The sequence below is a fragment of the Anser brachyrhynchus genome (assembly GCF_964034855.1).
Source record: "Anser brachyrhynchus genome assembly, chromosome: 3".
Taxonomy (NCBI): domain Eukaryota; kingdom Metazoa; phylum Chordata; class Aves; order Anseriformes; family Anatidae; genus Anser; species Anser brachyrhynchus.
The window spans coordinates 4,240,099-4,265,539 of NC_137696.1; the positions used below are offsets into that span (position 1 = coordinate 4,240,099).

Genomic DNA, 25,441 nt, shown 5'->3' on the forward strand with positions numbered 1-25,441 from the left:
TAATTATTTCCTGAAACATTTTCTTTAGCTTGGGATCTCTGTCAGTGTTTCCCACTTTTTAAATGTTTCCTGAGCGCACTGCATTATGGAGCTGGAATTGGTGAAATTTGAAATATCAGGTAGGTAAACATATGCATCTGTGCATGCATCTAGCATTGACCTGGTCCCTATTACTTGTACTACAGAACTATTAGGACTCCCTCTGTTTCCTTCACTCTGTTAGTTTAAATTTAGAGCCTTTGTTATCATTTGAAAACATAGATCACGGTATTTGTGTTTACTGTTAAATTTTAGCTAAATGAATTAAACCCTTGTGCTTTATCTGGGGCCTGTGGCCATTTGGGTTGGCCGCTTCTTTTTGCTTTGGTAACCTGACTGACCACTGCCTTATTTAGCTGCATATGTTGGTATAAATAATGTACAAATCATAGAGAATTGGACTACAGAGAATGCAACTTTTTTTGCTATGCAAATGCAAACCAGTGATAAATTCAGCAATTTTCTTCTTTCTTCTCAGATCAGGACTTTTTTCTATCAGGGTGCTAATTTTCAGTATTCAGGGAGGTAAGACCTGTAAAGAAAGTAAGGCTAGAGGAGGGAGAAAGTTATTTACTGGTTTTGCAGCTTTTCCTGTTTACGTGACTTCACGCATTTCCTTGTGAAACTTCCATTTCCTAACAGTGTTAAAATGTAACTGAGGGAGGAGGGGTCTCTGTGTAGTATTGGAGTTCATGTAATAAGGGGCAAGTCAATGCTTGAAACATATGCCAATGCATGAGCTTACCGACCTGCAATTTGAAATTTCAAGGGCTCCAGAGTCATGTGCAGCACTTGTGGGAGACCCTCAAAGGCCAATGATGGTAGGTAAAGGAGGTGATCAAATAGAGCTCTACTCACCGGTAAGTAATGCTGTAAAGTAACACAGTGGTTTTGTCCACATTCTGGGTGCATCGTGTCCATGGAAGGGGGGTGAAAACCAAACCACGCTGACAAAGTGGACTGCTTGTCTTACTGCACAGAACATAGGATAATTGCAGTCTTAACTCCTCAAAATGAAATAGAAATGAAAAATTCTGTGAGTAAATTTTACAAGAAAAGTAGAATAGTTCTTGCTAAGCTGTTAGAAAGGGGCTGTTTATCAAGGGTGAGGCACATGAACTGTGATCCCCAAACTATTGACAAAAATATTGACAAATATTCAACAAAAATATTGTCAAAGCTGAGCTCTCATAAAATCTTAAAAATATTTTTATAGCTACTTAAATACATGCTTACTTAAAAGTAAGCATTCTCATCAAGGTTAAGTTTTAATTGTTAAATACTCATTTTATTTTTGTTTGTGTTGTGCTTCTCTGGAGCTGGGGACCTGTCCCTGTAAGCAGGAATTGGTAGCTGTTTTATTGTTTGTCTACTTTCAGTCTCTTACCTGCTTCATGTGCCGCAGTACTGCACAGTTGTTATAAACCCTGGTCATTTTTCATCTCTGAAATTTGAGAAGTCAGGAGAAGAGCAAGGTAGAAAGGATGTTAACAATTTTAAATTTGAATGGAAAACATAACTGAAAGGATTAAGTAAAGATATAGTATCGCTAACCAAGAAAGATAGGTCAAAATCAACTGGAAGCTTAAGCTGTTAAATTTAAATTTAACCAGCTAAAAATGTACAGTTTTGAAAACGTAGCTTTTGATAAAAATTTAAGTATACTAATCTGAAAAAGAATGAGAAGCTGTTTAAATGTAATAAAGTTCCATGGGAAAACTAAATATAAACTACACAACAAATTATTTTTAAATTGTGGTACTACACTGTTAAACCCCCCAAACTGTTTTTGAAATTGACTTGTTAATATAAATTATGAGCTTAAGTTAAATATGGAATTTGTTAACAGATATGGCCAAGTAATAATAAAGTTTCCTCGGGAACTTGCAAAATTTCGAAGTTTAAGGTGTTAAATTTATGAATTAGATACATAAAAAGTTATGGGCAAGCAAGCTGGATCACTTATAGTCCCTTTTGGACCCATATGGAATTTGGACTTATTTTAGAGTTTTGACAGTCTGTTAAGTTTGCCTACTTTAAAATACATATATATATATGTGTGTGTGTATATATATATATATATATATATATATAAACTTTGTGAATTGTAGTATTTAACACATTTCTGTTGATTGTCATGGTATCAACTTGACAGGATCCTGAATCTTTCGATGTTCATATGGTTTGTAGATCTGAAACATGTCATTGAAAGTCTTCTCACCAGGTGCATTCTTCCTGGAACTCCTCAGGGGCGTAATGCCTTTTTGTATGGAGAGGTACAGGCAATACCTTTGTTAGATTGTGAAGAATTCTTCGTTCACTGATTCAGAAATCATAGGGTTGTTGGTATGCTTTATGTAGGTGGAAGAGTTTTAAGGCTGAACAATAGACATTTATGGTATCACTTACAAGTGTGTAAAGTCAATAGTGTTGAAATGGGAACAAATATAGAGATAAATCTAGAATAGATCCAGTCATGTATTTTCCCATTGCATGTGGAATAGAACTGGTCCATGCTGGTTTTGAGTTTGCTGAGTAAAGGTAACATCAGCAGTGATTCTTTTTCTAATCACAATCTACACCCCAGCCCCTACTTCTGTTCTGTGAAGCAGAATGCAGATTTGCTTTGTTTTACTGGTACAAATTTCCTTGAGAAGGCTGGGCAGGGGGCATGTTAAAATAGGCATTTCCCTTAAAAAAATAAACAAAAAATTCCAGCCTCCTAAATTTCCCTATCTAAAAATAAAATAAAGCCAAACAAGCAAGCTATACCACTGTATTGACAGCAAATACTGATATGAAATAGATCTTCTTTTAAAGTAAATAATTTTTAAAGAAAATAATGCTGAAGAAAGTTTTCATGCAACATATATTTGTAAATGCTTGTGGGTTTTTGATTAAAATATCTCTGAAAAAAAATGTGCAAGGCAAATATTTTATGCAAGTAAGAGCTAGATCTGAAGTTAGATGACAGATTGAGCAATAAGATGCTGCAAAAAAAGGCTGCAAGCATTTTTTCTTTGCTGTCAGATGATATGGAAAACATACTGGTCTATACTGAGCCTCATCTATCTACCATGTATTTCTGTTCGTTATGGGAACCCCAAGTCTTTGATTTAACATGAATTAAGATTACACAGGTGGCCTTTATTCTGGCATTTCCTAACTTTGATGGGCTTGATTTTCACATCTGTAGTTGTCTATCAATCTATTTTTTGTTGTGGGTATAATTTCCTTTGATAAAAGAGGGGGGCAACGGATGGACGACAAAACCTGCATCCTATTAGTATTTCTTCTCTATACAGAAATCATAGAATCATAGAAGTTTGGAAGAAATTTATCCAGTCTAATCTTGAAAATCTCCAAGGGCTGGGAGTCTGTACCTCCAGTGAGCAGCCTGCTCCACTGCCCAGTATCTTTGCAATCCACTTAGTAGTGTTGTTCTAACTGGGCTAATAATACCCGAATTAGGATTTATAATTTTTCACCTCTCCTTCTCTTTTCAGTTATTCTGCTTTACTTTTAGAGCATTCATCTGTTTTAATATTGAATATGGCCAGCTCCTGAGTGTAGAACTTGTTCAGGTGTGTAGTTCAAGAGTGGAAGCTTACTGTTGTCCTGGGTTAGAGCTGAGGATGACACTCCTGCTTAGGGGTTCCAGTTGCACGAAAAATACTGTAGAACACTGTAGTATTGCATTATATGTATTTCATTTCAAGACTGGTGCAATATTAAGTCAATTAGAATATTTCAGTTGGAAGGGACCTCCAAAGATGATTTAGTCCAGCTGCCTGACCACTTCAGGGCTGACCAGAAGTTAAGCATATTGCTAAGGGCATTGTCCGAACGTCTCTTGAACACTGACAGGCTTGGGGCATCAACCATCTCTCTAGGAAGCCTGTCCCAGTGTTTCAGCATGCTCAGAGTAAAGAAATTGTTCCTAATAGCTAGTTTGAAGGCGTTATATCTATGTGAAGTGTGGCCAGAGTATCACCAGCATGAGTCTCATAGGAATTCTGCTTGACGAGTGACTCTGCCCAAGTAAATTTTCATTGATGATGGGAGCTTGATGATTTGAAGTTGAATAATTAAATATAGATTTTTTTTTAGTTTGCTTTTACACCTGGGTTCTAGTCCAGAAAAAAACATGTTTATGTGAAAAAATACAGCTTAACATCCTTAGGGTTTATTTGCTTGAATAAGTTTTATTTTTACTTTACTTTACATTACTTTACGTTGCTTTACTTTACTTTACTTTACTTTATGTTTTAAAGCAGGTATATATCTACAGAGGAAAGATCGATCAGTTCAAGGGTTGAGGGCTTGTGCAGAAGCAGTGTTTATCTTTGGAGTGTGTGATGGATGATGTATCGGTGTTGTTTATTCATTTTATTTTATGTATACTGCATCCTGTGTCCCATTAAAAGTGTGCAGTTGGGCATGAAGTCAGAGTGCCTTGCACTGGCTTGGGCAGAGAAGGGAATCTAGGGGAAGCCTAGGCAGAGGGGAAAACTGCTCTTTCTGATAGAGTGACTGAGTGTGGTGTGTTAAAGAAACAGGGGAAGGAAGGGGAGATTGGAGGGTGAGAGGTGAGAGCTAAAGTGTTTGTGAGACAGTAGGCAGAGAGCTCACATCAGGAATAGATGCTGAAAGACCCCTGCTTTTAGGGGAGGAAATGTGCCTCGCAAGTGATGGAAGTAAGGAAACGTTTTGAGCAACCCAGAGGGAGTGGAGGGTAAATTGTTTCAACCAGGAAGCCACTGGAGATTGCTAAAGTAAGAACAAACGTGGCAGAAAGAATCTGTCCGGGGGGGGGGATTTCCTGTCTTGCTCAGAATATTTGAATGTTCTCTTTACGTGGTAAATTGCTGCTTGTGAATTCTGTTTTCTTTTGATTTGGTTGTGTGTGTGTGTGTGTCTTTTTTAAAATCGTACATAGCTTTAAAGATCAGAAGTCTCTGAAAATGCCACCTCAAAGCTTTTGGGAGAGGTCTTTTGATACGGTATCTTTGGAATGAATTCCTGAATCACTTCTTAGTGGACAAGTGTGCATCACTAGCATAAAAGGATTTTTGGTACTTTTGTGAGTAAAGGCAGGTAATCTAAGCACTGGATGAGTTGTGAGATGCTTATTTCCTTCTCGTTTCCAGAGAAGCTTTCTTCAGGTCTTGTCGGAGGCAAGAGAACATTTTGGGAAGATTCATGGCAGCATCACCAGTACAATATGCATGATAACAAATCTGTTTTGTTGATGGGCCTGCCATTTGGTTCTGTGCACGTTAGTTTGCACACTCCTAAAAAGCATAATCTGACTTTAATATGCTAGTTTAGTAGTTATTTCTGTTTGTGTATCCTGCAGGAGAATGACTCAGGAACATTGGATACAGTTGGTGCAGTTGTTGTTGACCAAGAAGGAAATGTCGCTGCTGCTGTCTCCAGTGGAGGTTTAGCACTAAAGCATCCTGGAAGAGTCGGTCAGGTGATTATATGTTTTCACTTGGGAATGCCTGTTCAGTAGAGCTGTGGTAGCAAACTGATGTTCTTCCTCCCTTTCCCATTAAACTCTGAAGGTATTATCACTGTCTTGGAATGTAAGTTTTGTTTTTAGTATCCTGCATCAGTGTTATAAGACATTGATAGGTAAGAACTTTTTCTTTAGTTACCTTTTGCCAGAGCTCTTAATATTTAATTTTCAGCTTAAATACCTCTTGCTTACTACAAGTACTCTCTTAAATGCCTGAAGTGTTTTTAGATAGGATTTTTATCAATATTTAGGGAAGTTGTCCTAGTTATTCAATTTTTAAATAATCTTATGAATTGGTAGAAGCGACAATGGTATTAAAAGAACAAATCAGTTGTAGGCATTCTTTATTGTTATTAAGCAAGGGAGTTTTGAAATGCATCAGAAATAATGCCATGCTCTGCTGTAGAGGTGTATTTTTGGTGCACTTTTGCCACTGTCATTTGTCTCTTTCAAAACATATTAAAGATTTCCTTTTGGAATAGGAGAATGAAAGGAACTTTATATGAAAGGGAGCAGTTGGCATTATTTTGTTTTGATATTTATACTTAATTTTCTCTAAGGTTAGGTTAGAATACTATACCTCTAGAGATAATCACTCAGTTCTGAAGAGTACTATTGGAAGATACACCGAAGTGGATTGGAATTTTTATTTTGACTGTTATGATTTCCTTATCTGTTGTATTAATACTTGGATTTTTCTCAGGTTTCTTTTTTTTTTGTCCTTTTTGTTTGTTTGTTTTTTAAGAGATTGAAACAACCCAATAGCTTGGATATTTAAATTTATGAAAGATGTGTTTCTTTACTCAGGCAGCTCTTTATGGTTGTGGCTGCTGGGCTGAAAATACAGGAGCTCATACACCTTACTCCACTGCTGTGAGTACTTCAGGTATTTGCTACTTTTATAAATATTTCAAAATGTTGCTATCTCTCTGTAATTTGTTTACAAATCCAAAATAGTTTTAATATAAATGATTAATTAAAATATTATCATTATTTCCATAATGCATTCTATATTTGTTTCACTGTATTTATATATATACACACACACACACACATATATACGCCAGTATTGTCTTTAAATCCATAAATTAATCTCTGTTGGATGCCTACATCAGTCACTGTACTTAACAACCACTTGAACTTTTATTGCACTGAAAGGATGTGTTCTATCTGTTATGTTTTAAGAGACCTGTTGTCCTTTAAAGAACTGTTTTTAGAAGTCTAGTACTGTTTTAAACAAAATGCATCTCTAACTGTAAGCCTTCTGTAGAGGACTAAGATAATTTGAGGGTCCTTAACATAAGAGGGTCCCTGCGATACAAAAATGCTACAAATTGCACTTTTCCCTCCAAAATGGTTAAGTATTATTTTAAGTGAATATTTAAGTCATTTTGTTCTTCACGAAGCTCTCGTTTCCTCTTAAATGGAAGAGGAAAAGGCAAAAACAAATGACTAGAACATATATCTTGGAAATCATTTATTCAGAAATTGTGAATGCAACATCAGAAGAATTAGGGTGGCTTCTCTTCCGTTTGGAAATCTCAGGGTCCTGGACACACAAAAGTATTTTGTTCATATTATGCCTTCCAGTCTGCTGTCACACTGAGCTGTTCTGTTGGCTGGAATGCTGAGCACTGGAGACAACAATTGTAAAAACAAGTTTAACAACAGATCTACTAAATTTAACAGGACAGGAGGAATAGTAACAAAAGAAAAATAATAAAAGAGTAGATAATTAGGATAATAGCTCATAACACTATGTACAATTGGAGAATGTAACCCAAGATGTTTCTGACATGTCAGGAACAGACACTGAAAAGATAACTGTGTTGTATTAAATACCAGATAAATATTTAGAACACAAAAGTTTTAAGATGAAGTTATGCAGGAGTTGCAAGTAAAATTAACAAATAAAAAGTAAAAGCTGTTGAAAGAACTGAATTTCATCTTATGATTGATCCTGGTTGTATGAGCAGTATTAAACAGAAAAACTACTTTTCAGGATGCAAAATCTATGATACTAAATGCAGAAGTGTTGGAAGACATCTCTGCACAAGAAACACCATATTGATTTTAGTTTAAAAAATGCTTACTCGTGTAAGCAAATATATATAAATATTGTAGAATTGGGGACCATAGTAAGTGGTGAGCATAAGGCCAATATTGGAGATTGTTTGTGGAAAAGCTGAGAAGGACACCTTTATTTAATTTTTTTAAACTGCTCTTTACAAAGTCAGCTGGATTCGAAGTCTATGTAAGTACAGACAAACATCCTGATATACTTACAGGAGGTTGACTGAGTTTAATGATGGCCTTAAACAGAAGTCTCCTTTCTTTTATGATGGTACTAATTTTATATAATGGTAAATACTTTAATGTTACACTATTTATAACCCACACACACACACATATATAAATGTATTTCCTTGGTTCAAGTCTTCTAGCTTCCATCGCGTTATATTAATACCAATCACAGTTAATTGAAATAGACTGCTGGCGGTCTATGAAGCATGGCCATCTGTTTATTCGGTGATTTGAAATTCAGACTAGCGGTGTTTAATTAAACTCTCGTTTCTGGCTTTCCTTTAAAGTTTGTGTGTGTGAGAGAGAGAGCAAGAGAAAGAGCGGGAGATAGAAATGTTTACAGGAAGTGAGAACTCTTCTGTAATCAATACCATTCTTTTTTCCATTTTCAGAAGCTCATAATGTTTTATCTTGTAAATAAATTTGTTTTCTAGATAGCCAGAGACTATTTTTCAGTGATAGCTAGGGATAAAAATTTGAGCCTTGAGAGTTTGTTGAATCAGCCTTTATATTCAATGTTGAGAAGGGATATTTTTTGGCATTAGTTCTCTGCAAGCAATTTTTAAGAGCCAGTGTTTGTAAAATATCTTAAGATCCCTGTCTTTGGATTTTGGAGATAAGAAAAAGATTGAACAAGCCAGGGAAAACCTCTGGCATGGGGAAGGCAGTCTGGGATAGTAATTCAAAGTATACAGAATACAAACACTTGCATGTCGCAATCCATTCAGAATTGGCAGGAACATAGGACTGGACACACTGGGTCAAAGTAGAACTCCAGACAGTTTGGTGTCCAGTTTCGAATAGAGGGTGGTTGCAGGTCTGCAAGGAAAAGTACCGGACTAGGATTGGCACCTCCACTCTGTTATGTAACCTTCTAGCGATATGCGACATCGGGGCTTTGCAAGCTGGAGATACCTTTCTTTTCTATAGCTCAAATGACTTTCTAAAGATTTCTTACTTGTGTTTGGAAGCTCAGTCATTTAATCCTTGATGGGAATGTTTTTCTTACTGTGATGACTGAACTGTGTAGAAGCTTTCTTGGAAAAAGAAATGTCAGTTTGAATGCCACAGTTAGTAATTCAGTTGTTTATGTACTTGGATTTTTATTAATTTTGTTCTAAAATCCTTCTTTCAAAGCTTCAGCTTGAGACGTATCTTTCACTGTTTTCCTCGTAAAAGAGAAGAAAGACTACTTCATTAAAAGTACTTCCAAAATTCATGTAGCTTTTTTTAATGGTCATGTATTATTTGAAGACACACTTTTACATCTTGATTGTCTGTTGGCCCTGTGGATGCTGGCTGGCTTCCTGCTTCTGACATACTCAAAAAGGATTTAGTATTAGTTGTTATGCCTTTAGCAAGTTGTTTCTCAAATATTGGCCATTTTTATCATGGTTTTACATCGGATGTGTCAAAGGTGGTGGTTCTGAACTTGTTTGGGCATGACTTCAACTTGTTGAATGGTGTTTTCTTACCTCTAACAGTCTCTTGGCCTTGTTGTTTAGTCACACTGTCTTTTGGCTTTTTTTTTTTTTGGCTTTTCAAAAGATACTTTATGGTTTATAATACACAGGATATTGTAAAACTCATATTATATGGATATAGTTCAGCAGGGGGTGGAACAACTGAAATCAAAAGATGATGACAGGAATGGGGAGACTTTGGAATTTAGGAATGACTTTGCATGTAAAGGGCCTTGAATTCAACGTCTATTTTGTAACTGTTAGTCTGAAACTCAGTTTATATGTTAAACGAGTAAAATCTTTCTGAGTTCTGCATCGTTTTTTTGGGAAGACATTTTAAAGCAGGAACTTTGAATTATGTTACAATTTATGTTTTTTCTGATAAAAAACCAACATGGTTTAGGGACTTCTGGCAGCTTAAGGATAAATATTATAGGAATGCTGTAAGTATCTCAAAATGAGTATTAAAATTCAAGAAATTCAGAGAATGTTGCTGTTACAGACATAGGTAAGATACCTGTGCAGCCTTAACTGTGGCACCTAACAACAGAATGCAAGAGCCATTCCATGCAAGAATGGTGGTAGAGATTGAGTGAAAGCATGCTAAATAAGATAGGCATTGCCAATGGCCTTTATTTAGCATAAAGATAAGTAGAAGCTAAACTCTTTTTTGGTTCAGAGTAGTATAAAACCACAGCTTTTGCCTTTAAAAGCTCACACATGCATTTGTGCCCGTGCACACACGGACATGCACACACTTGTGTGTGTGCACACAGAACAGCCTCCCCTTTTAAGCACCCAACCCTCCCAAAAGCCAAAGGCACACTCCAAGGGTCACTTGGAACTCTTTAATAAATATTTTTTGTTGGTATATGAATATAAACACAGGAAGATGGGTATTATTTGGCAGGAAAATATTTGTGAACAAAATCCGACCACAGGAGAAACAATTGTCTGCCTTTTGGCTGTACTTTAAGAAAACATTTCCTATTTTTTCCTGAATGCAATATGAATTAAAGACATTGTGCATATTTTTTTCATTCAAAATAATATCAACTGTGACTTCAGGCTCCTTCCCAGCTGGGACTTCCATGATGATTGTGGATATTGGTCTACTAACTGTGCCAAGAAGAGGCAGTTTATGTTTTTCCTGGGAGATAAGTTGAAAAGTAAAAATTCTTTTTTGGAGATACAGAGCCTTAGATATAAAATCTACAGTAACAGCTAATGGAGGAGAGTTCGAAAACGGAAGTGTAAGTGGAATTTTTGAGTGGAAATAAAGAGACGGAGAATTATGTGTTGCATTCCTTTTTAACATCTTTACAACAGCAGCTAGTAGAAAGCATCCTTACCCATTCTTCATGTATGGCTGGTGTGCTTTGTGTGTATATAGCAGCCAATGAAACCAGCACGCCCTTTGGTACTGCATTTCTGAAGATAGACTTAAGGTCTTGGGTTATTTAGAAAATGCAGAAATTCTGTAACACAAAGCTGAAAAGTCTCTGACTTTTAGTAGAATCCATTTGAGGAGCATGTTTGGTACATGAATGTTGAAGTGATGTCCTAATTTAAATGGGGCTTAATTATAATTTACAATCCTAAAGAAAGGGGAAGAGTACAATCTTTAAATATATTGAGTTCTTTCAGAAAAAATAAGCATATTAATGAATATAACTGGACTGAGCCCAAAGTTATGTTTTGTTGAGAAAGCAGCAGGTATGTCAGGTTTCTGGACCCAAACTGAGATGTAGGTGAGGATTTAGTCTGGTAGACGTTCTCATAAACATAGAGTGGCCTCTGTTCTCATAAATGCATTTTAGGGATTACATTAAGATACTTCAAAAGGTGGTTTGGAAATACTTTTCTTTTGATGCATCATTCAGTGAAGTGAATAGCACATTTTATATTGTGAAATATCACAGAATTGCTTTGGTTGGGAGGAACCTGAGATCATGTAGTCCAGCCCCTGCTGAAGCAGGGTCAGCTGGAACAGGTTGCCAGGACCAGCGTCCAATTGGGTTTTTATTATATCCACAGACAGAGATTGCACAACCTCTCCAGGCAACCTGCTGTAGTGTTTGACCACCTCATAGTAAAGATTTTGCTTGTGTTCAGATTTAATTTCATGTCTCTTAATTTGTGGCCATTGCCTCTTGTCCTGTCACTGGGCTCCCCTGACACAAGTCTGGCTCACTTATCTTCATTCCCTCCCATCAGATATTCATACGGATTGATAAAATAAGAAATTAGGAGAGTTGTTTCACAATAGGTTGAGATTGCTGCTGTGTGTACCTTTGCCAGCCCTAACAGCCATGGGGCAGTGTAATGATCCTTACAAGCTAATCGTCTTTCCTTAAATTTTGGGTATGACTTGGTTTTCTAGAATATGGTTCAAGATTGTGAAATTGCTCTTGGATACATTGAATTTACTTGACAGATAAGTTCATCAGTTGTGGCCTCCCAAACCTCTGTTTAAAAAAGTTGCTGCCGCCCATGTTCTCCTCTTTTCAAAATTATCGTCAATAAGGAAATGAGCGTATTCACTCCTCCTTCCACTGCCTCTTCCTGCTCAAACTTCTGTTTGAACTTTTGTTCAGTTTTGTTCTCCTTTCAAGTCCATTGTGTACCTCATGGATGATTTTGCTGGAGGACAGAGCAGGTAATGTGGAATAGGAAATGCCCCCTGTGAAGAAAAGATGTCTTGTGCTCAGTAAATTGGTTGTTGAGCTGTGCCATAGCCAGCATCTTCCTTTGTGCTTAAAGAAGTTGCTGAACCGTAGACTCTTACTTGAAAACTCATTTCCAACAGGAACCATAGATTTATCTGCAAATGTGTGGAGGAAATGCCTCTCAAGGAAGTTTTAATCCAGTAAATTGACTTGTGATGTCTGGTTTTGAGATACCCGTGCACTGAGAGCAGTAGTGGCTGCTGTGGAGCCCAGTGACTGCCAGTGCGTGGGCACGTGCGGTCTGTCTGCCTGACCTGTGCCCTTCTTTGTGCAGAGGCCCACAGTAATTTCATGGGCAAATCTTGTATCTTGCATGGGTCGTTTAAGCCACATCGTGTGAGATAGCTACTGTGGTACAGCTAATCTCTTTGCAGGGAGATGTATTGTCTCTCAAAATCAGTCTGCTCTTGTAAGGTTTGGGGAATAATAGGTAATTTAATGCATCACAGGTGAAGCAGCTGCCTATGGAGAAGAGTTATGTCATTGTGCCAGTTGAACAGAGGGCTGCAGCAGAAAGGTCTGTCTCCAGACAGATCAGCATTTACCTCTGATGCTTCTGTCAAGAGTTCAGACTTTGTCTCCAGATGCCTTTTGGAGGCTTCAGTGCCGTAGCATGTGGTGTCTGAACTGACGTACTATCACCGCAAGGCCATGTGAAGAGGGAGGAAGCAACAAGCGGAGATGATTTGTGGAAGTGGTAGCGCTGCGAGGCAGTCAATGAAACACGCTACCACAGTGCTCAAAGCTGAGGGGCTTGTCCACAAAATAATCAGAATGCTTCCTTGAATGGCCTTCAGAGAGATTTTTTGTTTTTTTTTTTTTAAGCAGAACTGGATGGATGCAACACACATAGGGTGCTTATTGCCTTTTGAAATTTTGATTAGACTTCATGTAATAATATATTTTAAGCATGAAGTCGCACTGCTTTTAAAAAGCAGTACTCCTGCAGAAGGCCCACTGCTCGCAGAGCAGTGCGTTCATAACTGCGGGCAGCAGCCAGGCAGGCAGCACAGCACTGTCTCCTCTGAAAAGTGTTAGTCCTGGTCTGCTTGCCATGCCTGGCCCAAATGGCATGACCTGGATGCAAAGGTAGAAAATTAAATGGAGACCGCATCCACCCGAGTTCTGTTTTTGTCTTAAACATTTTTCCATCATTGAGAGAAAACAATTGTATGCATTTAGGTAGCTAATACATAAGCTACTGACTCGCTTCTCTTCATGTAAATTTTACCTGACCAAGGGTTTGTTGTTTGGTGTAGTATTTTTTACAAAGAGATCAGTAGCAACAAACCTTCTGATGAAGGCCTAGGCAAAAATGAGTTTGTGTCTTTCATTTTTCAATTTTACTGAATTTAATCTTTCAAAATATACTAAATGTAAAATAAACTGTAAAATGTGCATCCAGTTTAATGGAACTACATTTTTTCTTCATTCTGTTTTCTTGTTTTCTCTTTGACAGGCATCTGAAATGCTTGTTCTTAATAATTGAAACAAGCAGGTCTTTAATACCTGAAGTTATCTGACATTTTCCAGAAAAATTTTCCATGAAAGTGAAGGATTCATGAATTTTGCAACTTTTAACTAGTCTTTTTTTTTTTTTTTCTGTCTGTAAAACTGTAGAATAGCGGGATCAGTTGCTCTTTGGAGTGATTTTTAGTTTTTTTTTTCTTTTTTTTTTTCTCATGCTAAAAACTTGAAGATGTAGAACAATAAAGCTCCTTAGAAAAGATAAGTGAGATGAAGTTTGTCCCAGTGTTAGATTTGTCTTGCTGTCTTTGAAACTTATCCAAATTTACTGAAGTTACAACCTTTTGGAAAATTTCAGTTTGCATCTTCTTAGTAGGTGTTTGCTGGTTTTGAAGCTAAATCACCCAAGAAATTTCTGTCTGCAAGAATGTGCTCCATTGATCCCTCTAGAATCAATGCTTCAGGAATTGTACGGGATTTTGCTTGCAGGTGTTCTTCCTGGCAGCAAGTCAGTAAGTTAAAAAAAAAAAATTCCCCTGCTAGTATGAAGGCAAGATGCAGCAGCTGACATGAGTGCAAAAAGATAAAAATTACGAGGTTTTAATTTAGTACTGTAGTGCATTATGCTAGACTGTAGCATTTTCCGTCTTTTCAGAATTAGAGTTTAGAATCTGAAATGTTCTTAAATTTCTATTTTAATAGGTAACTAACTGTATCAGTATGTTGCAAGCCAAATACTTTTATTTTTACTGTATTTTATTTTTTAACATCATTGCCTTGTAAGTTTTTAGTCATCTCTTTCTAGAGATGCTGGTAATAAACCAGAGGTTATTATAATGCAGGTTTCACTGTATTTCCATTAGGTATTACTAAGAAACTACTTCAGGAAATAAAGCAGGAATAGTAATTTGTAACTTGTGAACTGATACTTGTTTTTTTGGCATTACTAAAAATAATAACATCAAAACTGAAACAACTTGACAGGGCCAGGTTCAGACTCTGCTTTATGAAATAGATAATAAAATACAGATAACCTGTGATTTCTATCTTTAGCTTCTGAAAAGGGAAGAGTCATATTTTGGCAGTGGAGTAAACTAGATTACTTTTTCCATTCTTAGATGAATGTGAGTAATGCAAATTTCCATTTTGTACTCCTTTAAAACAAGCTCCAACACTTTGCGTCGAGGTACTGTACATTTCAATAGCTAGATGGGCTCAGGCAGCTTGTCAAAGCTCCATAAGCTCTCTGCTTATGGCTTGCAGAAAGCAAGCTAGATTTTCATTTCTCCTTCCATTCAACAGGAGTCTCTTTCATGTCTGAAAATTGAAAACGCGTGTTTTTCAGTGTGGTGCATGGATGTGTATGTGCCCTCTGGCACACCTGTTTCTAATTTCCTGACTTGAAAGCATCTCCCATCAAAAGAAGCAGAAAAACAATTTCTTTCTGACACGCTGCTCGGAGGCCTTTGCTTTGCAGAAGGCCTTCCTTTCGTTTGCCATCTTGGTTCCATTGGTAGGACATTATAAGATGCAGAGCACGCTTTGTATGTGATGTTCAGCTTATATTGTGCTGGGTTCTTTCCCCTCTTGTTGTGGTTATTTTAAGCATTAGAAATCTACTTGAGAAGTCCCTATGTTGAGAAAAAAAAATAGAAAGAAAAAAAACCATAATAATTTAATCCATCATTTCTTACATGAAGCACAAATTAGGAACCAAAGTCTACAGCAAGTTTACATTTGTATAACCTACAAATTAGCTGGAACACTAGTTACTGTTTGGTCCAAAAGGTCAGCCATGCTCATTTAACTGTTATAGCTCAGATTTCTAACATTTTCTTCAAGATAATATGCAATGTAACATAGTATGTCATTTAATAGCTGAAAAATCAAAGATACTGACAACCTTGAAAATTAGTAATTTGGTTGTTGTGAAATTTTTGTAGGCTAGCTAGAATAGAGCAATTAACTGTTGAAGATCATTAGGAATTTTAAGCTCTACCTTTCACGTTACTGACTTGTTTTCTCAGTTCAGCAACTGACACATTCACAAACAAATCTGGATTGTGTCCACAGCTGCTGTGCTGCAGTTCGTACCTATCCAGCAGTATGTTGTTGAAATACAATGGTAGAGTTCACTGACAAGCTAAACAGAATGAAACTTTCCAAAAGAATTACAGCTCAAAAACCATTATATGCATACAGCTAAATAGTAATTAAAGTATAAAAACCTTAACTTGGCTCTAACACATGGTGTCTTGTAATTATACTAATAATACACCCAGAAAACCTGATTTTGCTAAGCTTTGCTGATTAATAATATGACCTGGCATATCACTGACAAAAGGTTAAAATTGTGAATCAAGGTATATACTCCTATGCAACTTTATGGACTAAAACAATTAAAAAAAAATCTTAAATCTTTAAATGGGTCAATAAGGCGTGCCATTCGCATTTATGCCCCCTAAGGTATGCAATCCTAATATATTTCTTGTGCATATACTGACATGCTGTAACAAAGACATCCTGTGCAGAGAGAATATCTGCCTGCTGTCAGAATTACAGATGACAATAGAAAAATTATTGTCATGTGTCAGCATAGTGACAGCTTTCCATGATTGGTTCCTGTCTTTCATTCCCCTGCAAAATGGCATGTATCGCACTTGCAGGACAGCACTGTACAACGTAACAGGTACTTTTTTTATAACAGGTACTTCTTGTTTGCTTGATCTGTGATTCACTGATCAGCAACATCTGATGCATGGGGCAGGGAGTGCAGGAAGAACTATCTTGCTGTGCTCAGAGCTTCAAAAATGCGTCTTGGGGGCTCTGTGTTTTTCTGTGCTATTTTTGGCTGAAATAGTAACTTGAGAGAACTACTGATATATACATAAATGTTAAGCTATAAGAGAAGAAAGAGACGCTATGGGAAAAAAAAAAGGAGGCTCTGGATTCTCAGATTGTTCTTGTGGGGACCTTGTATGAATCCTCGAGGGGCGTCTGAGTAGGAAAAGTGGTGTTCTCAGAAACTGCACATTTAAATACTCACAGAAGAGGGAAGTCATGTTTCATTGTTGGTTACCTTTACAGTTTGAAAGAAACACTGCATTAGAAACTGTTCTCTGATGTGATCCAAGATGATCTGTATTTCTGAAAGTCAGTTCTGATGCTTTTTGTATGATCTGCAGGGCTAAAGCAGTTTTCAGACACAGCTGCAAACTTCTGAACTTTGCGTTAGAAAAGGTGTAACTTGATCAGTTAGGGTTCGACAGGTTTTATTTATTTATTTAATTGAGACTCTGGATCTCCTCAAACCTTTTGGTTTAAGTGTGAAATAAAAGCTAGGACTGTTGTGCCCTATACTCCTTTGCTACCCTTGTCATAGGAGCCTCTTCCTGCTATGTGACTTTGGAGCCTTGAGGAATCTGGTTTTTGAACCTATTTACTTCCCCTTGACGTAGGAGGCTAGAAAATTGCATCAAAATACTAATCTTTATCAGCCTTTTGATTTATTTATTTCTCAAAATAGAATATCCATTGCTCCTGCAACCATAGACAAAAAGGCCACATGGTGCTTGCACAGTATTACTGTGTTAGGAAAATACATTGGTTACTATATGAAACAGTTCCTTCAGTGAGAAGCAATAAGTTAACCCAGTAAATTTTTCCAGACAGCTATCTCCATTTGACTCACTCTTTCGTGAAGACTTACAGAAGCTTTGGTCTTGTTGCAGAACATTTGTCTCTGAGATATCATGAGCTTCTGGTTACCGAAGAAGTCATCATCTTAACTGGGAAAGGATAATAAAATGATTCAGACTCTGTTTACAGGAAAGTTACTAAAACAAGCATACTTCAAATTTTATGTAGAATTGAAAATTCATCATAGGGAGTTTCCTGTTGGTTTGATTTCAGTATTGTTTAGTGAAAATCTGTGAAGTGTAATAAGACATATTTAAACATAATGTGAGATAGTTAAGCAAATGAAGTTTTCACTAGCTCATGCGTGATTTGGAAATGCGTTGCGGTAGCTCTGACTTGTTGCTATCTTGGTTCACGTTAATAAAACTTTTTCACAAGTTGGCTAGTGATGGTGGTTAGTTTACAAATGAATGAAACTATAAATTTGAACCCACAACTTTATATTGTACGTTATAAATCAGGTTTAGATTACTGTAGTTCTGTGTGCATTTATTTTGTGTCTAGTCCTGGTATTATCAGCACTATTTTCCCAGTTTGAGACAGTAGAGATGTACAGGTGTGATAAACCTGCAGACAGTGCACGAGCTAGTATTTGCTTCTACTTGAGATAATAGGAGATACCATTCTATTGGAATAATTATGATAATTAGTTTTTCCCAGCCTTTTTCTGGTCGAGGTATGTGAAACACTGCTTAGTTATTTTTCTTGTTCAAAAATAGATGTTCCTAGCTGAAAAACTGAAGGAACAAATTTATCTTTTCAGAAAAGGGTGGCGGGGGGATTGTTTTCATTAGTTATCTGTCCATGCAAATTGCTGGCGTGTGATGTGCTGAAAGATTTTTACGTACGCTGCCAGCAGTGGTCTGTAAGTTTACTGCCTTGTAGGTTGATATAAATATGACAAAAAGAAATCAGTTCGTCTGTGGGGATGTAGAGATGTGCGATGTGTTAGCAGAATTGCAAGGCTGCTTTCCTTGTGGTTGTTCCTGGATCACGTCAGTGGGCTGCAGCTGTTCTTAACCTGTATTAAGTTTTGTGTCTCTTCATTTTTTTTTTGTAGCAGACTCAATGTTATGGGAACTCTTCAATAAAGTTATTCTCTTGGGGGAAAATAAGATAATGTATCATGCTAAAAAATAGCTATTGTCTTTTTGATGCCAATTTAGGAATTACTTAAATTCTGAAGTAGTAACATCTGGCTTTATTACAACTTGGAGATGCGTAGTCTCACTCTTATTTTTGTTTCTCATTTGCTTGATTCAATTGTAAGCCCAGTGCTTCTTACCTCATGTAGTGTATTAAATTTATCTTTAAAGTTGTTAACAGGTTTTGTTTAAGAAGAAGTCAACTTGCTTTTTTTTGTTTTTGCTGGAGCATATTCTTATTTAGTTCTATTAATTACAGCTAAATTTCATAATAATTAAATTTTCTTTGTTTAAAAACAAATGAGGTCCAAATTGTGATCTATGGGCAAAATGCATCTTGCAGTTTTTGCATGTTCTTTATGCATTACTTTGTCTTGAATGAATAAATATGAGATAACTCTCAATTGTATTGTGGTCGAAAGGTTTCCAGCATGGAGTTAATGAGGCAATGAACGGACAGACCCTCCTGTAAGCAACTGCTGAAGGACACTGTATTGTGTGATCCTCTTGAAGATAATGTCCTAACCAGGACACTTTTCTCAGTAACTTGAGAGTTTGGCAGTCTCTGTGAAAACACTTTTTTCTTGTGCTCTCAAGAATGGCCTCCCTTTGCTGTGTAATTGTACTATTTTAGGTCTTTCATTTTCCTCTAAATTTATACCTGGCTTTTACTCAATCAGTTTGCTATACAAAGATTTTTTTTGCCTTTCCGTTATGCCAGTTATGTGTAGATTCAATGGCAGAGTGCCCCACTTCAAACAATTCAGTTGAACTGAATTGTATTGATCAGGAGATACTGCCCATTTGAAGGAGCACATAACTGAAGACTAAAGTGTAAGCTTGATGATGGAAGATTGTAAGATTTTGGGACAAGTACACACAATTCTTCCGCCATCTGATCCTGGGCTTGTTCTCAGACTTCTAATGCTTACCTAATGCTCCAGGGGGGTTTTGGTTGTTCATTTTTTAGTCTTGGAAATGATGGTGAAGGAGTAATTTTTTGTCCTGTTTTCTGATATTTTAGCAGTTTTTGAGAAATGGTATTTGAAAACTAATTCTGCCGTGAAGGGGAAGGGTATAATTGCGTGATGAGTAGCCAGAAAGAAAGATTCTTGGAGAAGGTCACTGTGGTAATTGGGGCTTAAAGTGGTGGCAAGAACAAGAAGCAAGTCAGCAAGCAGCTCCAAGGCACTGTGCTAGACCTGCCTGTGTGTCTTTGTGCAGCGGTGTGCCGAAGCCAGCCAGTGCTCCCAACTCAGAGCTTTGGGAAGCACAGAGATGAGGCACGCAGCAGAGGCACAAACTGCTGCCAGTTTGGGTTGGATTTAGTTATTCTTTCTTTGTGCCAGATCTAGGCTGGCTTCATCCAGAGTCACTCAGTTTCCTCTGTTCTGGGCTTGTTCGTGCTTCCAGTAAAGTGAATGTTATCCGTGGAGACTGAGCTGCCTTTGTCTGAAGCCAGCTTAGGCCTGATGTCTTACCAGCTCCAGCTCTCTGCCGTGTGAAAGCAGTTAGGTGCTTTCCAGCCCTAAATCGTTTCTGGAAGCTGCAGAGGTCTATTTATGTAGCTCTGCACCTAAGCTAATAAGTCCAACTGGATTATAGCTGATTTTTGTATGGAGCCAGCACAGTGCTTGCAGCCTTGTGGTTAATGAGAAATTAGCTAGAAACATATACAGATATTTGGGAATTGACCGCATTTGACTTCTCTCTATATATTCTGGTGTCCATTGAGGTTTTAGGCCCTGGTACGCTGTGAAGTTGCAGGTCTGATCAAATTGCAGTCACCTAAATGTGGATAATTAAAACCATTGTTGTGTCACAGCTGTTAAATTAGTTGTGGCTTTCCTTTTTTCCTCACTGGATTACACAGCTGAGCTAAACTGGTGCTTGGTAAGACCTCTTCTAGCTGGCTCATCTGCTTCCTTGGCACCAAGGGAAAAAATGTCAACAGATGGGAGGCACAGCAGCAGAATGACTTTCTTATGTATCTAGAAGGTATCACCAATGTGTTTTCCTCTCCAAGAGGAAAGAAGTCTCCAAGAAGACTTTTATCCAATAAATAAGCGCTGTACTCTTTGACCACAGCTCTATGTCCCAAAGAACGTTACAGGAATGGAAAAGAGGATGGCAGAAAAGCAGCGGGTATGAAAACGTTCCTACAGAGTAGCACTAATGACCAATTCGTCTTCCTCGTTGGCAAGTTTCATACAGAAAGTACTGAGGCAGTAAACGGTTGGCAGCTGGTGTTTTTTAGTTTCTTAAAGACAAGCCTTTGAAAGTTAAAGTAATTTTTATTAATAGTCCAATAAGCAGACACCATGTCAAAGTAACATAGTTGTAGGTAAATTCACTTATTCCTTTGTTGACAAAAGGCTGAATCAGATGGACTACATCATGCAGAGGAATTAACTGTGGCATTCACCAAAGATGATTTTGGTTTAAAGATGTCATTTTTTTAAGATTAAACTGTTAAAAATATTTGTTGTATATAATGAGCTGTATCCAAGTATCATTCCTGTGAGAATGACCAGTAGGCGAATTGAGAGAGAATTGCAGGATCTGGATAAAGATGACAAGTCAGAGACAATCTTACTGTTTATTCTCTCTTTATTTAACCCTCTTTGGTTTATGACTTCGTGCAGTAAAAATTTCAGTAAGGTTGTGAGAGAAACTGCTGGCATAATTGAACTTTCTGGTGACCCATTGTCATCCTTTTAAGAAATAATAATTAAAAAATGTTGGATACTGTCAAATGCAGCTTTTATTTTTTTACCTGTGGTGTTAACGGCAGAGTACTTTCATAGTGCTACCTATATTTTGACTATTCCTAATCTTTCTATTTCCTTAGGTTGTGGAGAGCACCTTGTCCGAACCATACTGGCCAGAGAATGTTCATGTGCTTTGCAAACGGAAGATGCCCACCAAGCTCTCCTAGAGACTATGCAAAACAAGTTTATTGGTAAGTATCTGGTGCTAATTGCCTAAGCATTTCATAGCATTATTTAAAATACAATAAATCCTATTAAATAAACTTAAGATACTTATTTTTATGATTTCCGTTGAAACCCTGTGTTGCAATTGGCTTCAAATTTAGTGTTGTATTACATCTAAAGAATGTTAAATCAAACTACAGAGGAAAAAATCTAAAGGAAAACCCTTGGAAATATCTAAATTGATATGTGAGTCATAGAATACCCGGAGAGGTTTGAAGGAAGAATTTCCTGTCTGAATCACTGGCTGTAGCATACAACTGCATGCTTTAGAATTGGTGGTTTAGCAGCATTTATAAAAATTATTCATCACGTTAACCCTTTTAAATATAGCAGACCTCAAAGCCACTGCCTTTTATAATTTAATTTCTTGGACAGACAGCTTCTGGTTTGCTATTTACATTATGAAATTGATTTCTTGAAAAAGTGATGTAGACTACATTCAAGACTATTGTGAGGTAAACACAATTTTTTCTTGATCTGAGAGGATTAAGTATATTTGAATGTAGATCTTGTTTTCTTCCGTCAAGTTATAACCAAAATATGAACGTGAAGTTTTAAAATATCTATATGAGCTCGAATTTATGAAGATAGCATAGACTTTAATGGGAATTCTGGCATACATGTTGACTTGCATTGTCTTTATACACCTTGAAAATTTTGAAGCTTTAATATCTACAATTTTGACTTTCAAAATTTCTTCTGGAAAACATAGCACTTCTCGTACACTGTGTTGTAAAACTTTATGGTATTTTAATTAGAACAGAGAGCGACATACAGATACCTCTTTGGGACCCGGGAACTATTGCCCCTGGTCTTAGTAATAATTGTATTGCAGTTCCATTATTTCTGTTTATAATGTTGAATCCTTGTTGAATTCTGCTTCTGACAGCATTACATTTGACTTTTTGAGGAGAAGCTACCTCCATATTAGAAGGATTCACTTAATAATATACTGCTGTATTGCAGTCAATTCTAGCTGCTGTAAAAATGCGGAACAGAATAATCCTAGTATTTTCCCCAAAGAGATTATAACTGAAGCAGAACAAATGTAACTTTTTGTATTAAATTATTTATTCCAGTGCACAAAGTCAGGGATTTAATTATCCAAGAGGTCTTTAGGAAGCATGCATGTGATAGCATCACTAATTTGTAATGTCGCTCTGAAGGTTCTGTATGACCAGGTTCCTGACCTAACTTCAGGAAAATCAGGTCTTTAGTCTCCCTACTTTCTAAAATTATTGTACAGTTTGTTGCAGGGATACCAAAAGAAAACATAAAATAGTACATACCCTTGTTTGATTTCATGTTAACACACACAGATGCATGTACACACACAACAGCTACCGCCAAAATAGTTCTTTAATAGTACTTCATAGAAACTGGCTGATAAAAGATTAAAAAAAAAAAAAAAAGTTCAGGAAATTGTTAGTTCAGGTACTTTAAGTTGCTAGCAAAAGTGCAGTTCTCTTACTGTTTGTCCTGGTAAAGGTATTTTTAACGTGATCAACGAGTTTCTTTAACTCCTTTTTTTTTTTTTTTTCCCTTTGGTTTCAATATATTTTGCCAACAGTTTGCATAGCAGATGTTTTTGTTTTAAATGTTAACTGGCTACTATGTGATATATGAATTGTTTTCTTTGCTGAAAATGTTTGTATTGGACTTAAGAAAATATTGAATATTGCTAAGCTTTTTATTATACCTGAAACTATAAATTACAGAGAAAGAGGAGCTGGGCAGACAGAGATACCAGGCTAACAGTGTGATATCTTATTGCCTTGGGAAAACAGACTAAAAACAACAGAACAGGGGAAAGTGAAAAGTATGAGAGGCAGTATCAAATTCATGCTTTTCTTGGCAAACTTGAAAAAAAAAAATTTTATAGTTCCTTTTTGTAATTTCATATGTTAATTAGTGATAGGTCTTACTTGTATTTTCAGAAACTTGTCACTGCAGGTTTTTGTTATCCAACAGCAGGGATGTGTATTACCTTCTCAGTGGTACTTTGGGGCAGCATTAAAGTGAAACTTTTTTTTTTTAAAAAAAAAAAAAGGATGCAGCCATCTTTTTGTGTAAGTGAAGTGCTTCTGTGCCTTGATTAGAAAGGGTAAAATCTAGTTTGTCCTCAGCTGTCGTATGAATGAAGAGGCTGAGAAAACCTCAAAGTCCAGATACATCTTGTTGTTTACATGTAACATCGTACTAAGTTTGTAGCCAGTAGTGTAATTTTGAGGAACTTGGCAGTTCTGAAGATGGAATGCAAAGTTATGTCTTGCTAATATAATGTAAGAGCTGAAAAAATGCACTGCATGTCAAACATTAGGTTTGTACTAAATATATATATATATTTATTTATTTCTGTAAATTTTCATAGAGGTTAATGTATTGTTTGCTATCTCAAGATGTATGGTATGATGCAGGATTTCTTACCATTGTAAAATAATAGGTTGAAACAGCTTAATAGCCTACTTGCTAATGGCATGGATTCTTTCCTTGATAGTCTTTCTTAAAGTCCTATTTTGTGGTCATGTCAAACTTTCGCCAGAATTACAATGGACCAAGGCCAAAAAAAATTAATAGCTTTAACAAAGCAGAGCTGGAATGTTTTGTCAGAAGTCAAAATGTGTGTTACTTGTATTGGAGGGAGGAACAGCTGATTTTGGCAGTTGCCATCAGATTGGTGCTTCCTGTTTACAGAACTCTTCAAATCTCCACAGAGCCCTGGGAATTGTTCCAGCAAGGGAATGCCTGGCTTAAACAGTGAGTGCTGTTTAAACAGCAGGTGATGAACAAACTAATGGCAGATGTGCTTCTCTCATCCTTGCTCAGAGCCAGCTAAGCGTGGATAATGCACAATTGATGGTTGAGCTGGAGGTGGGAGAAATTGAATTTCAACTTTTTGTAAGTTGAATGGGCTTGATATCTACTGTAGAAGAATGCTAAAGGCTTGGTTTGCCGTCGAAGAATGGTGTTCTGTAAACACAAATACCTTCCATACAGAAGAACAGAGGATTTTGTTACTCATCATTCCTTTCAAATGTGGCCAAGTTTGTGGAATGTAGACTTAGAGTAAATGTTTGTGTCATCTCACTGGCGGGAAATCTAGGCTTTTAACAATGGCAATGTTACGAATTCTGCTTCAAAGTTTCTTATAAGCTATTACAAAATAACAAGCTGAAAGACACAGGTGGAATCTGATATTTGTTCTTTCCTTAGCAGAGAAGTGTTCATCTATTCTTGAATTTTTAAGCTGTACTTCCATCCACAAATGAGCAATGTCTGCAAAAAGGTTTTAACAGAATGATAACACCGCAACTTTCTCTTTTAGAAATTTTGTGCTGAATACCTCTCTTGGGGAAGGAGTTTGGACAGTTAGGAATCACAGAGCATAAATTTCTCCATTATGAGCTGTACTCATTGGTCGAAAAAAGCCTCATGCCACAGTTGCCAGTGACTGTTGTTACGCAGGGTTATTTTTGCTTTATACTGAGGTACTGCATCACTCTAAGCTTTGTAGTATCCCTTGGGGTTTGATAGCAGAGGAAGCATGCTGTGGAAGCATTATTATGCCTTCTCCATGATGCTGAGAAGAGAATGAAGTGATCCTGAAGTTTCGTGTAAAATGTTTCATCCACTGCAAGTTTGAGATTTCAGAATTTTGTATGGGATGGTAGGACAGGTCTCTCTCTACAAAAACTGAAAAACTAACATGACACGGTGATGTTACACAAGGGTTTGTCTAGGCCCAAGTCGTGCTTCTCCTTATCAAGAGCATGGAGATATTTTTGGACAGCAGTATCCTCAGTTATTTAATTTCTTAAAATTTTACTTGTGAAGTGTGAAGGTACAGTTCCTTTTTCCTTGCAGCTTCTTTAAAAATTCCAAACAGAAGTTTTAAACAACTTACTTATCATAAAATATGAAAATCTCTGGTTTCAAACAGCTTGTGCTTAAACATTTTACAAATAATAGTGCATGAAATTAAAAGCAGGTTTCATTTAGTGCTTAAGTATTCCTCTAATGTTTATTTAAATTGTTAGCTTGAAGTTTAGCATGATACATAGCAGAAGCAGAGTGG

At 36.8% G+C, this 25,441-nt stretch overlaps 1 protein-coding gene across 1 annotated transcript in view; it reads left to right on the forward strand.

Moving 5' to 3' along the window:
• The window catches only part of TASP1 (taspase 1), an 83,760-nt gene that overhangs the window by 36,383 nt on the left and 21,936 nt on the right, over positions 1 to 25,441 (forward strand). The window contains 5 exon segments of the mRNA XM_080587162.1: positions 809 to 862; positions 864 to 899; positions 5,399 to 5,518; positions 6,371 to 6,449; positions 21,222 to 21,332. Coding sequence (XP_080443288.1) covers positions 809 to 862; positions 864 to 899; positions 5,399 to 5,518; positions 6,371 to 6,449; positions 21,222 to 21,332 — 400 coding nt within the window.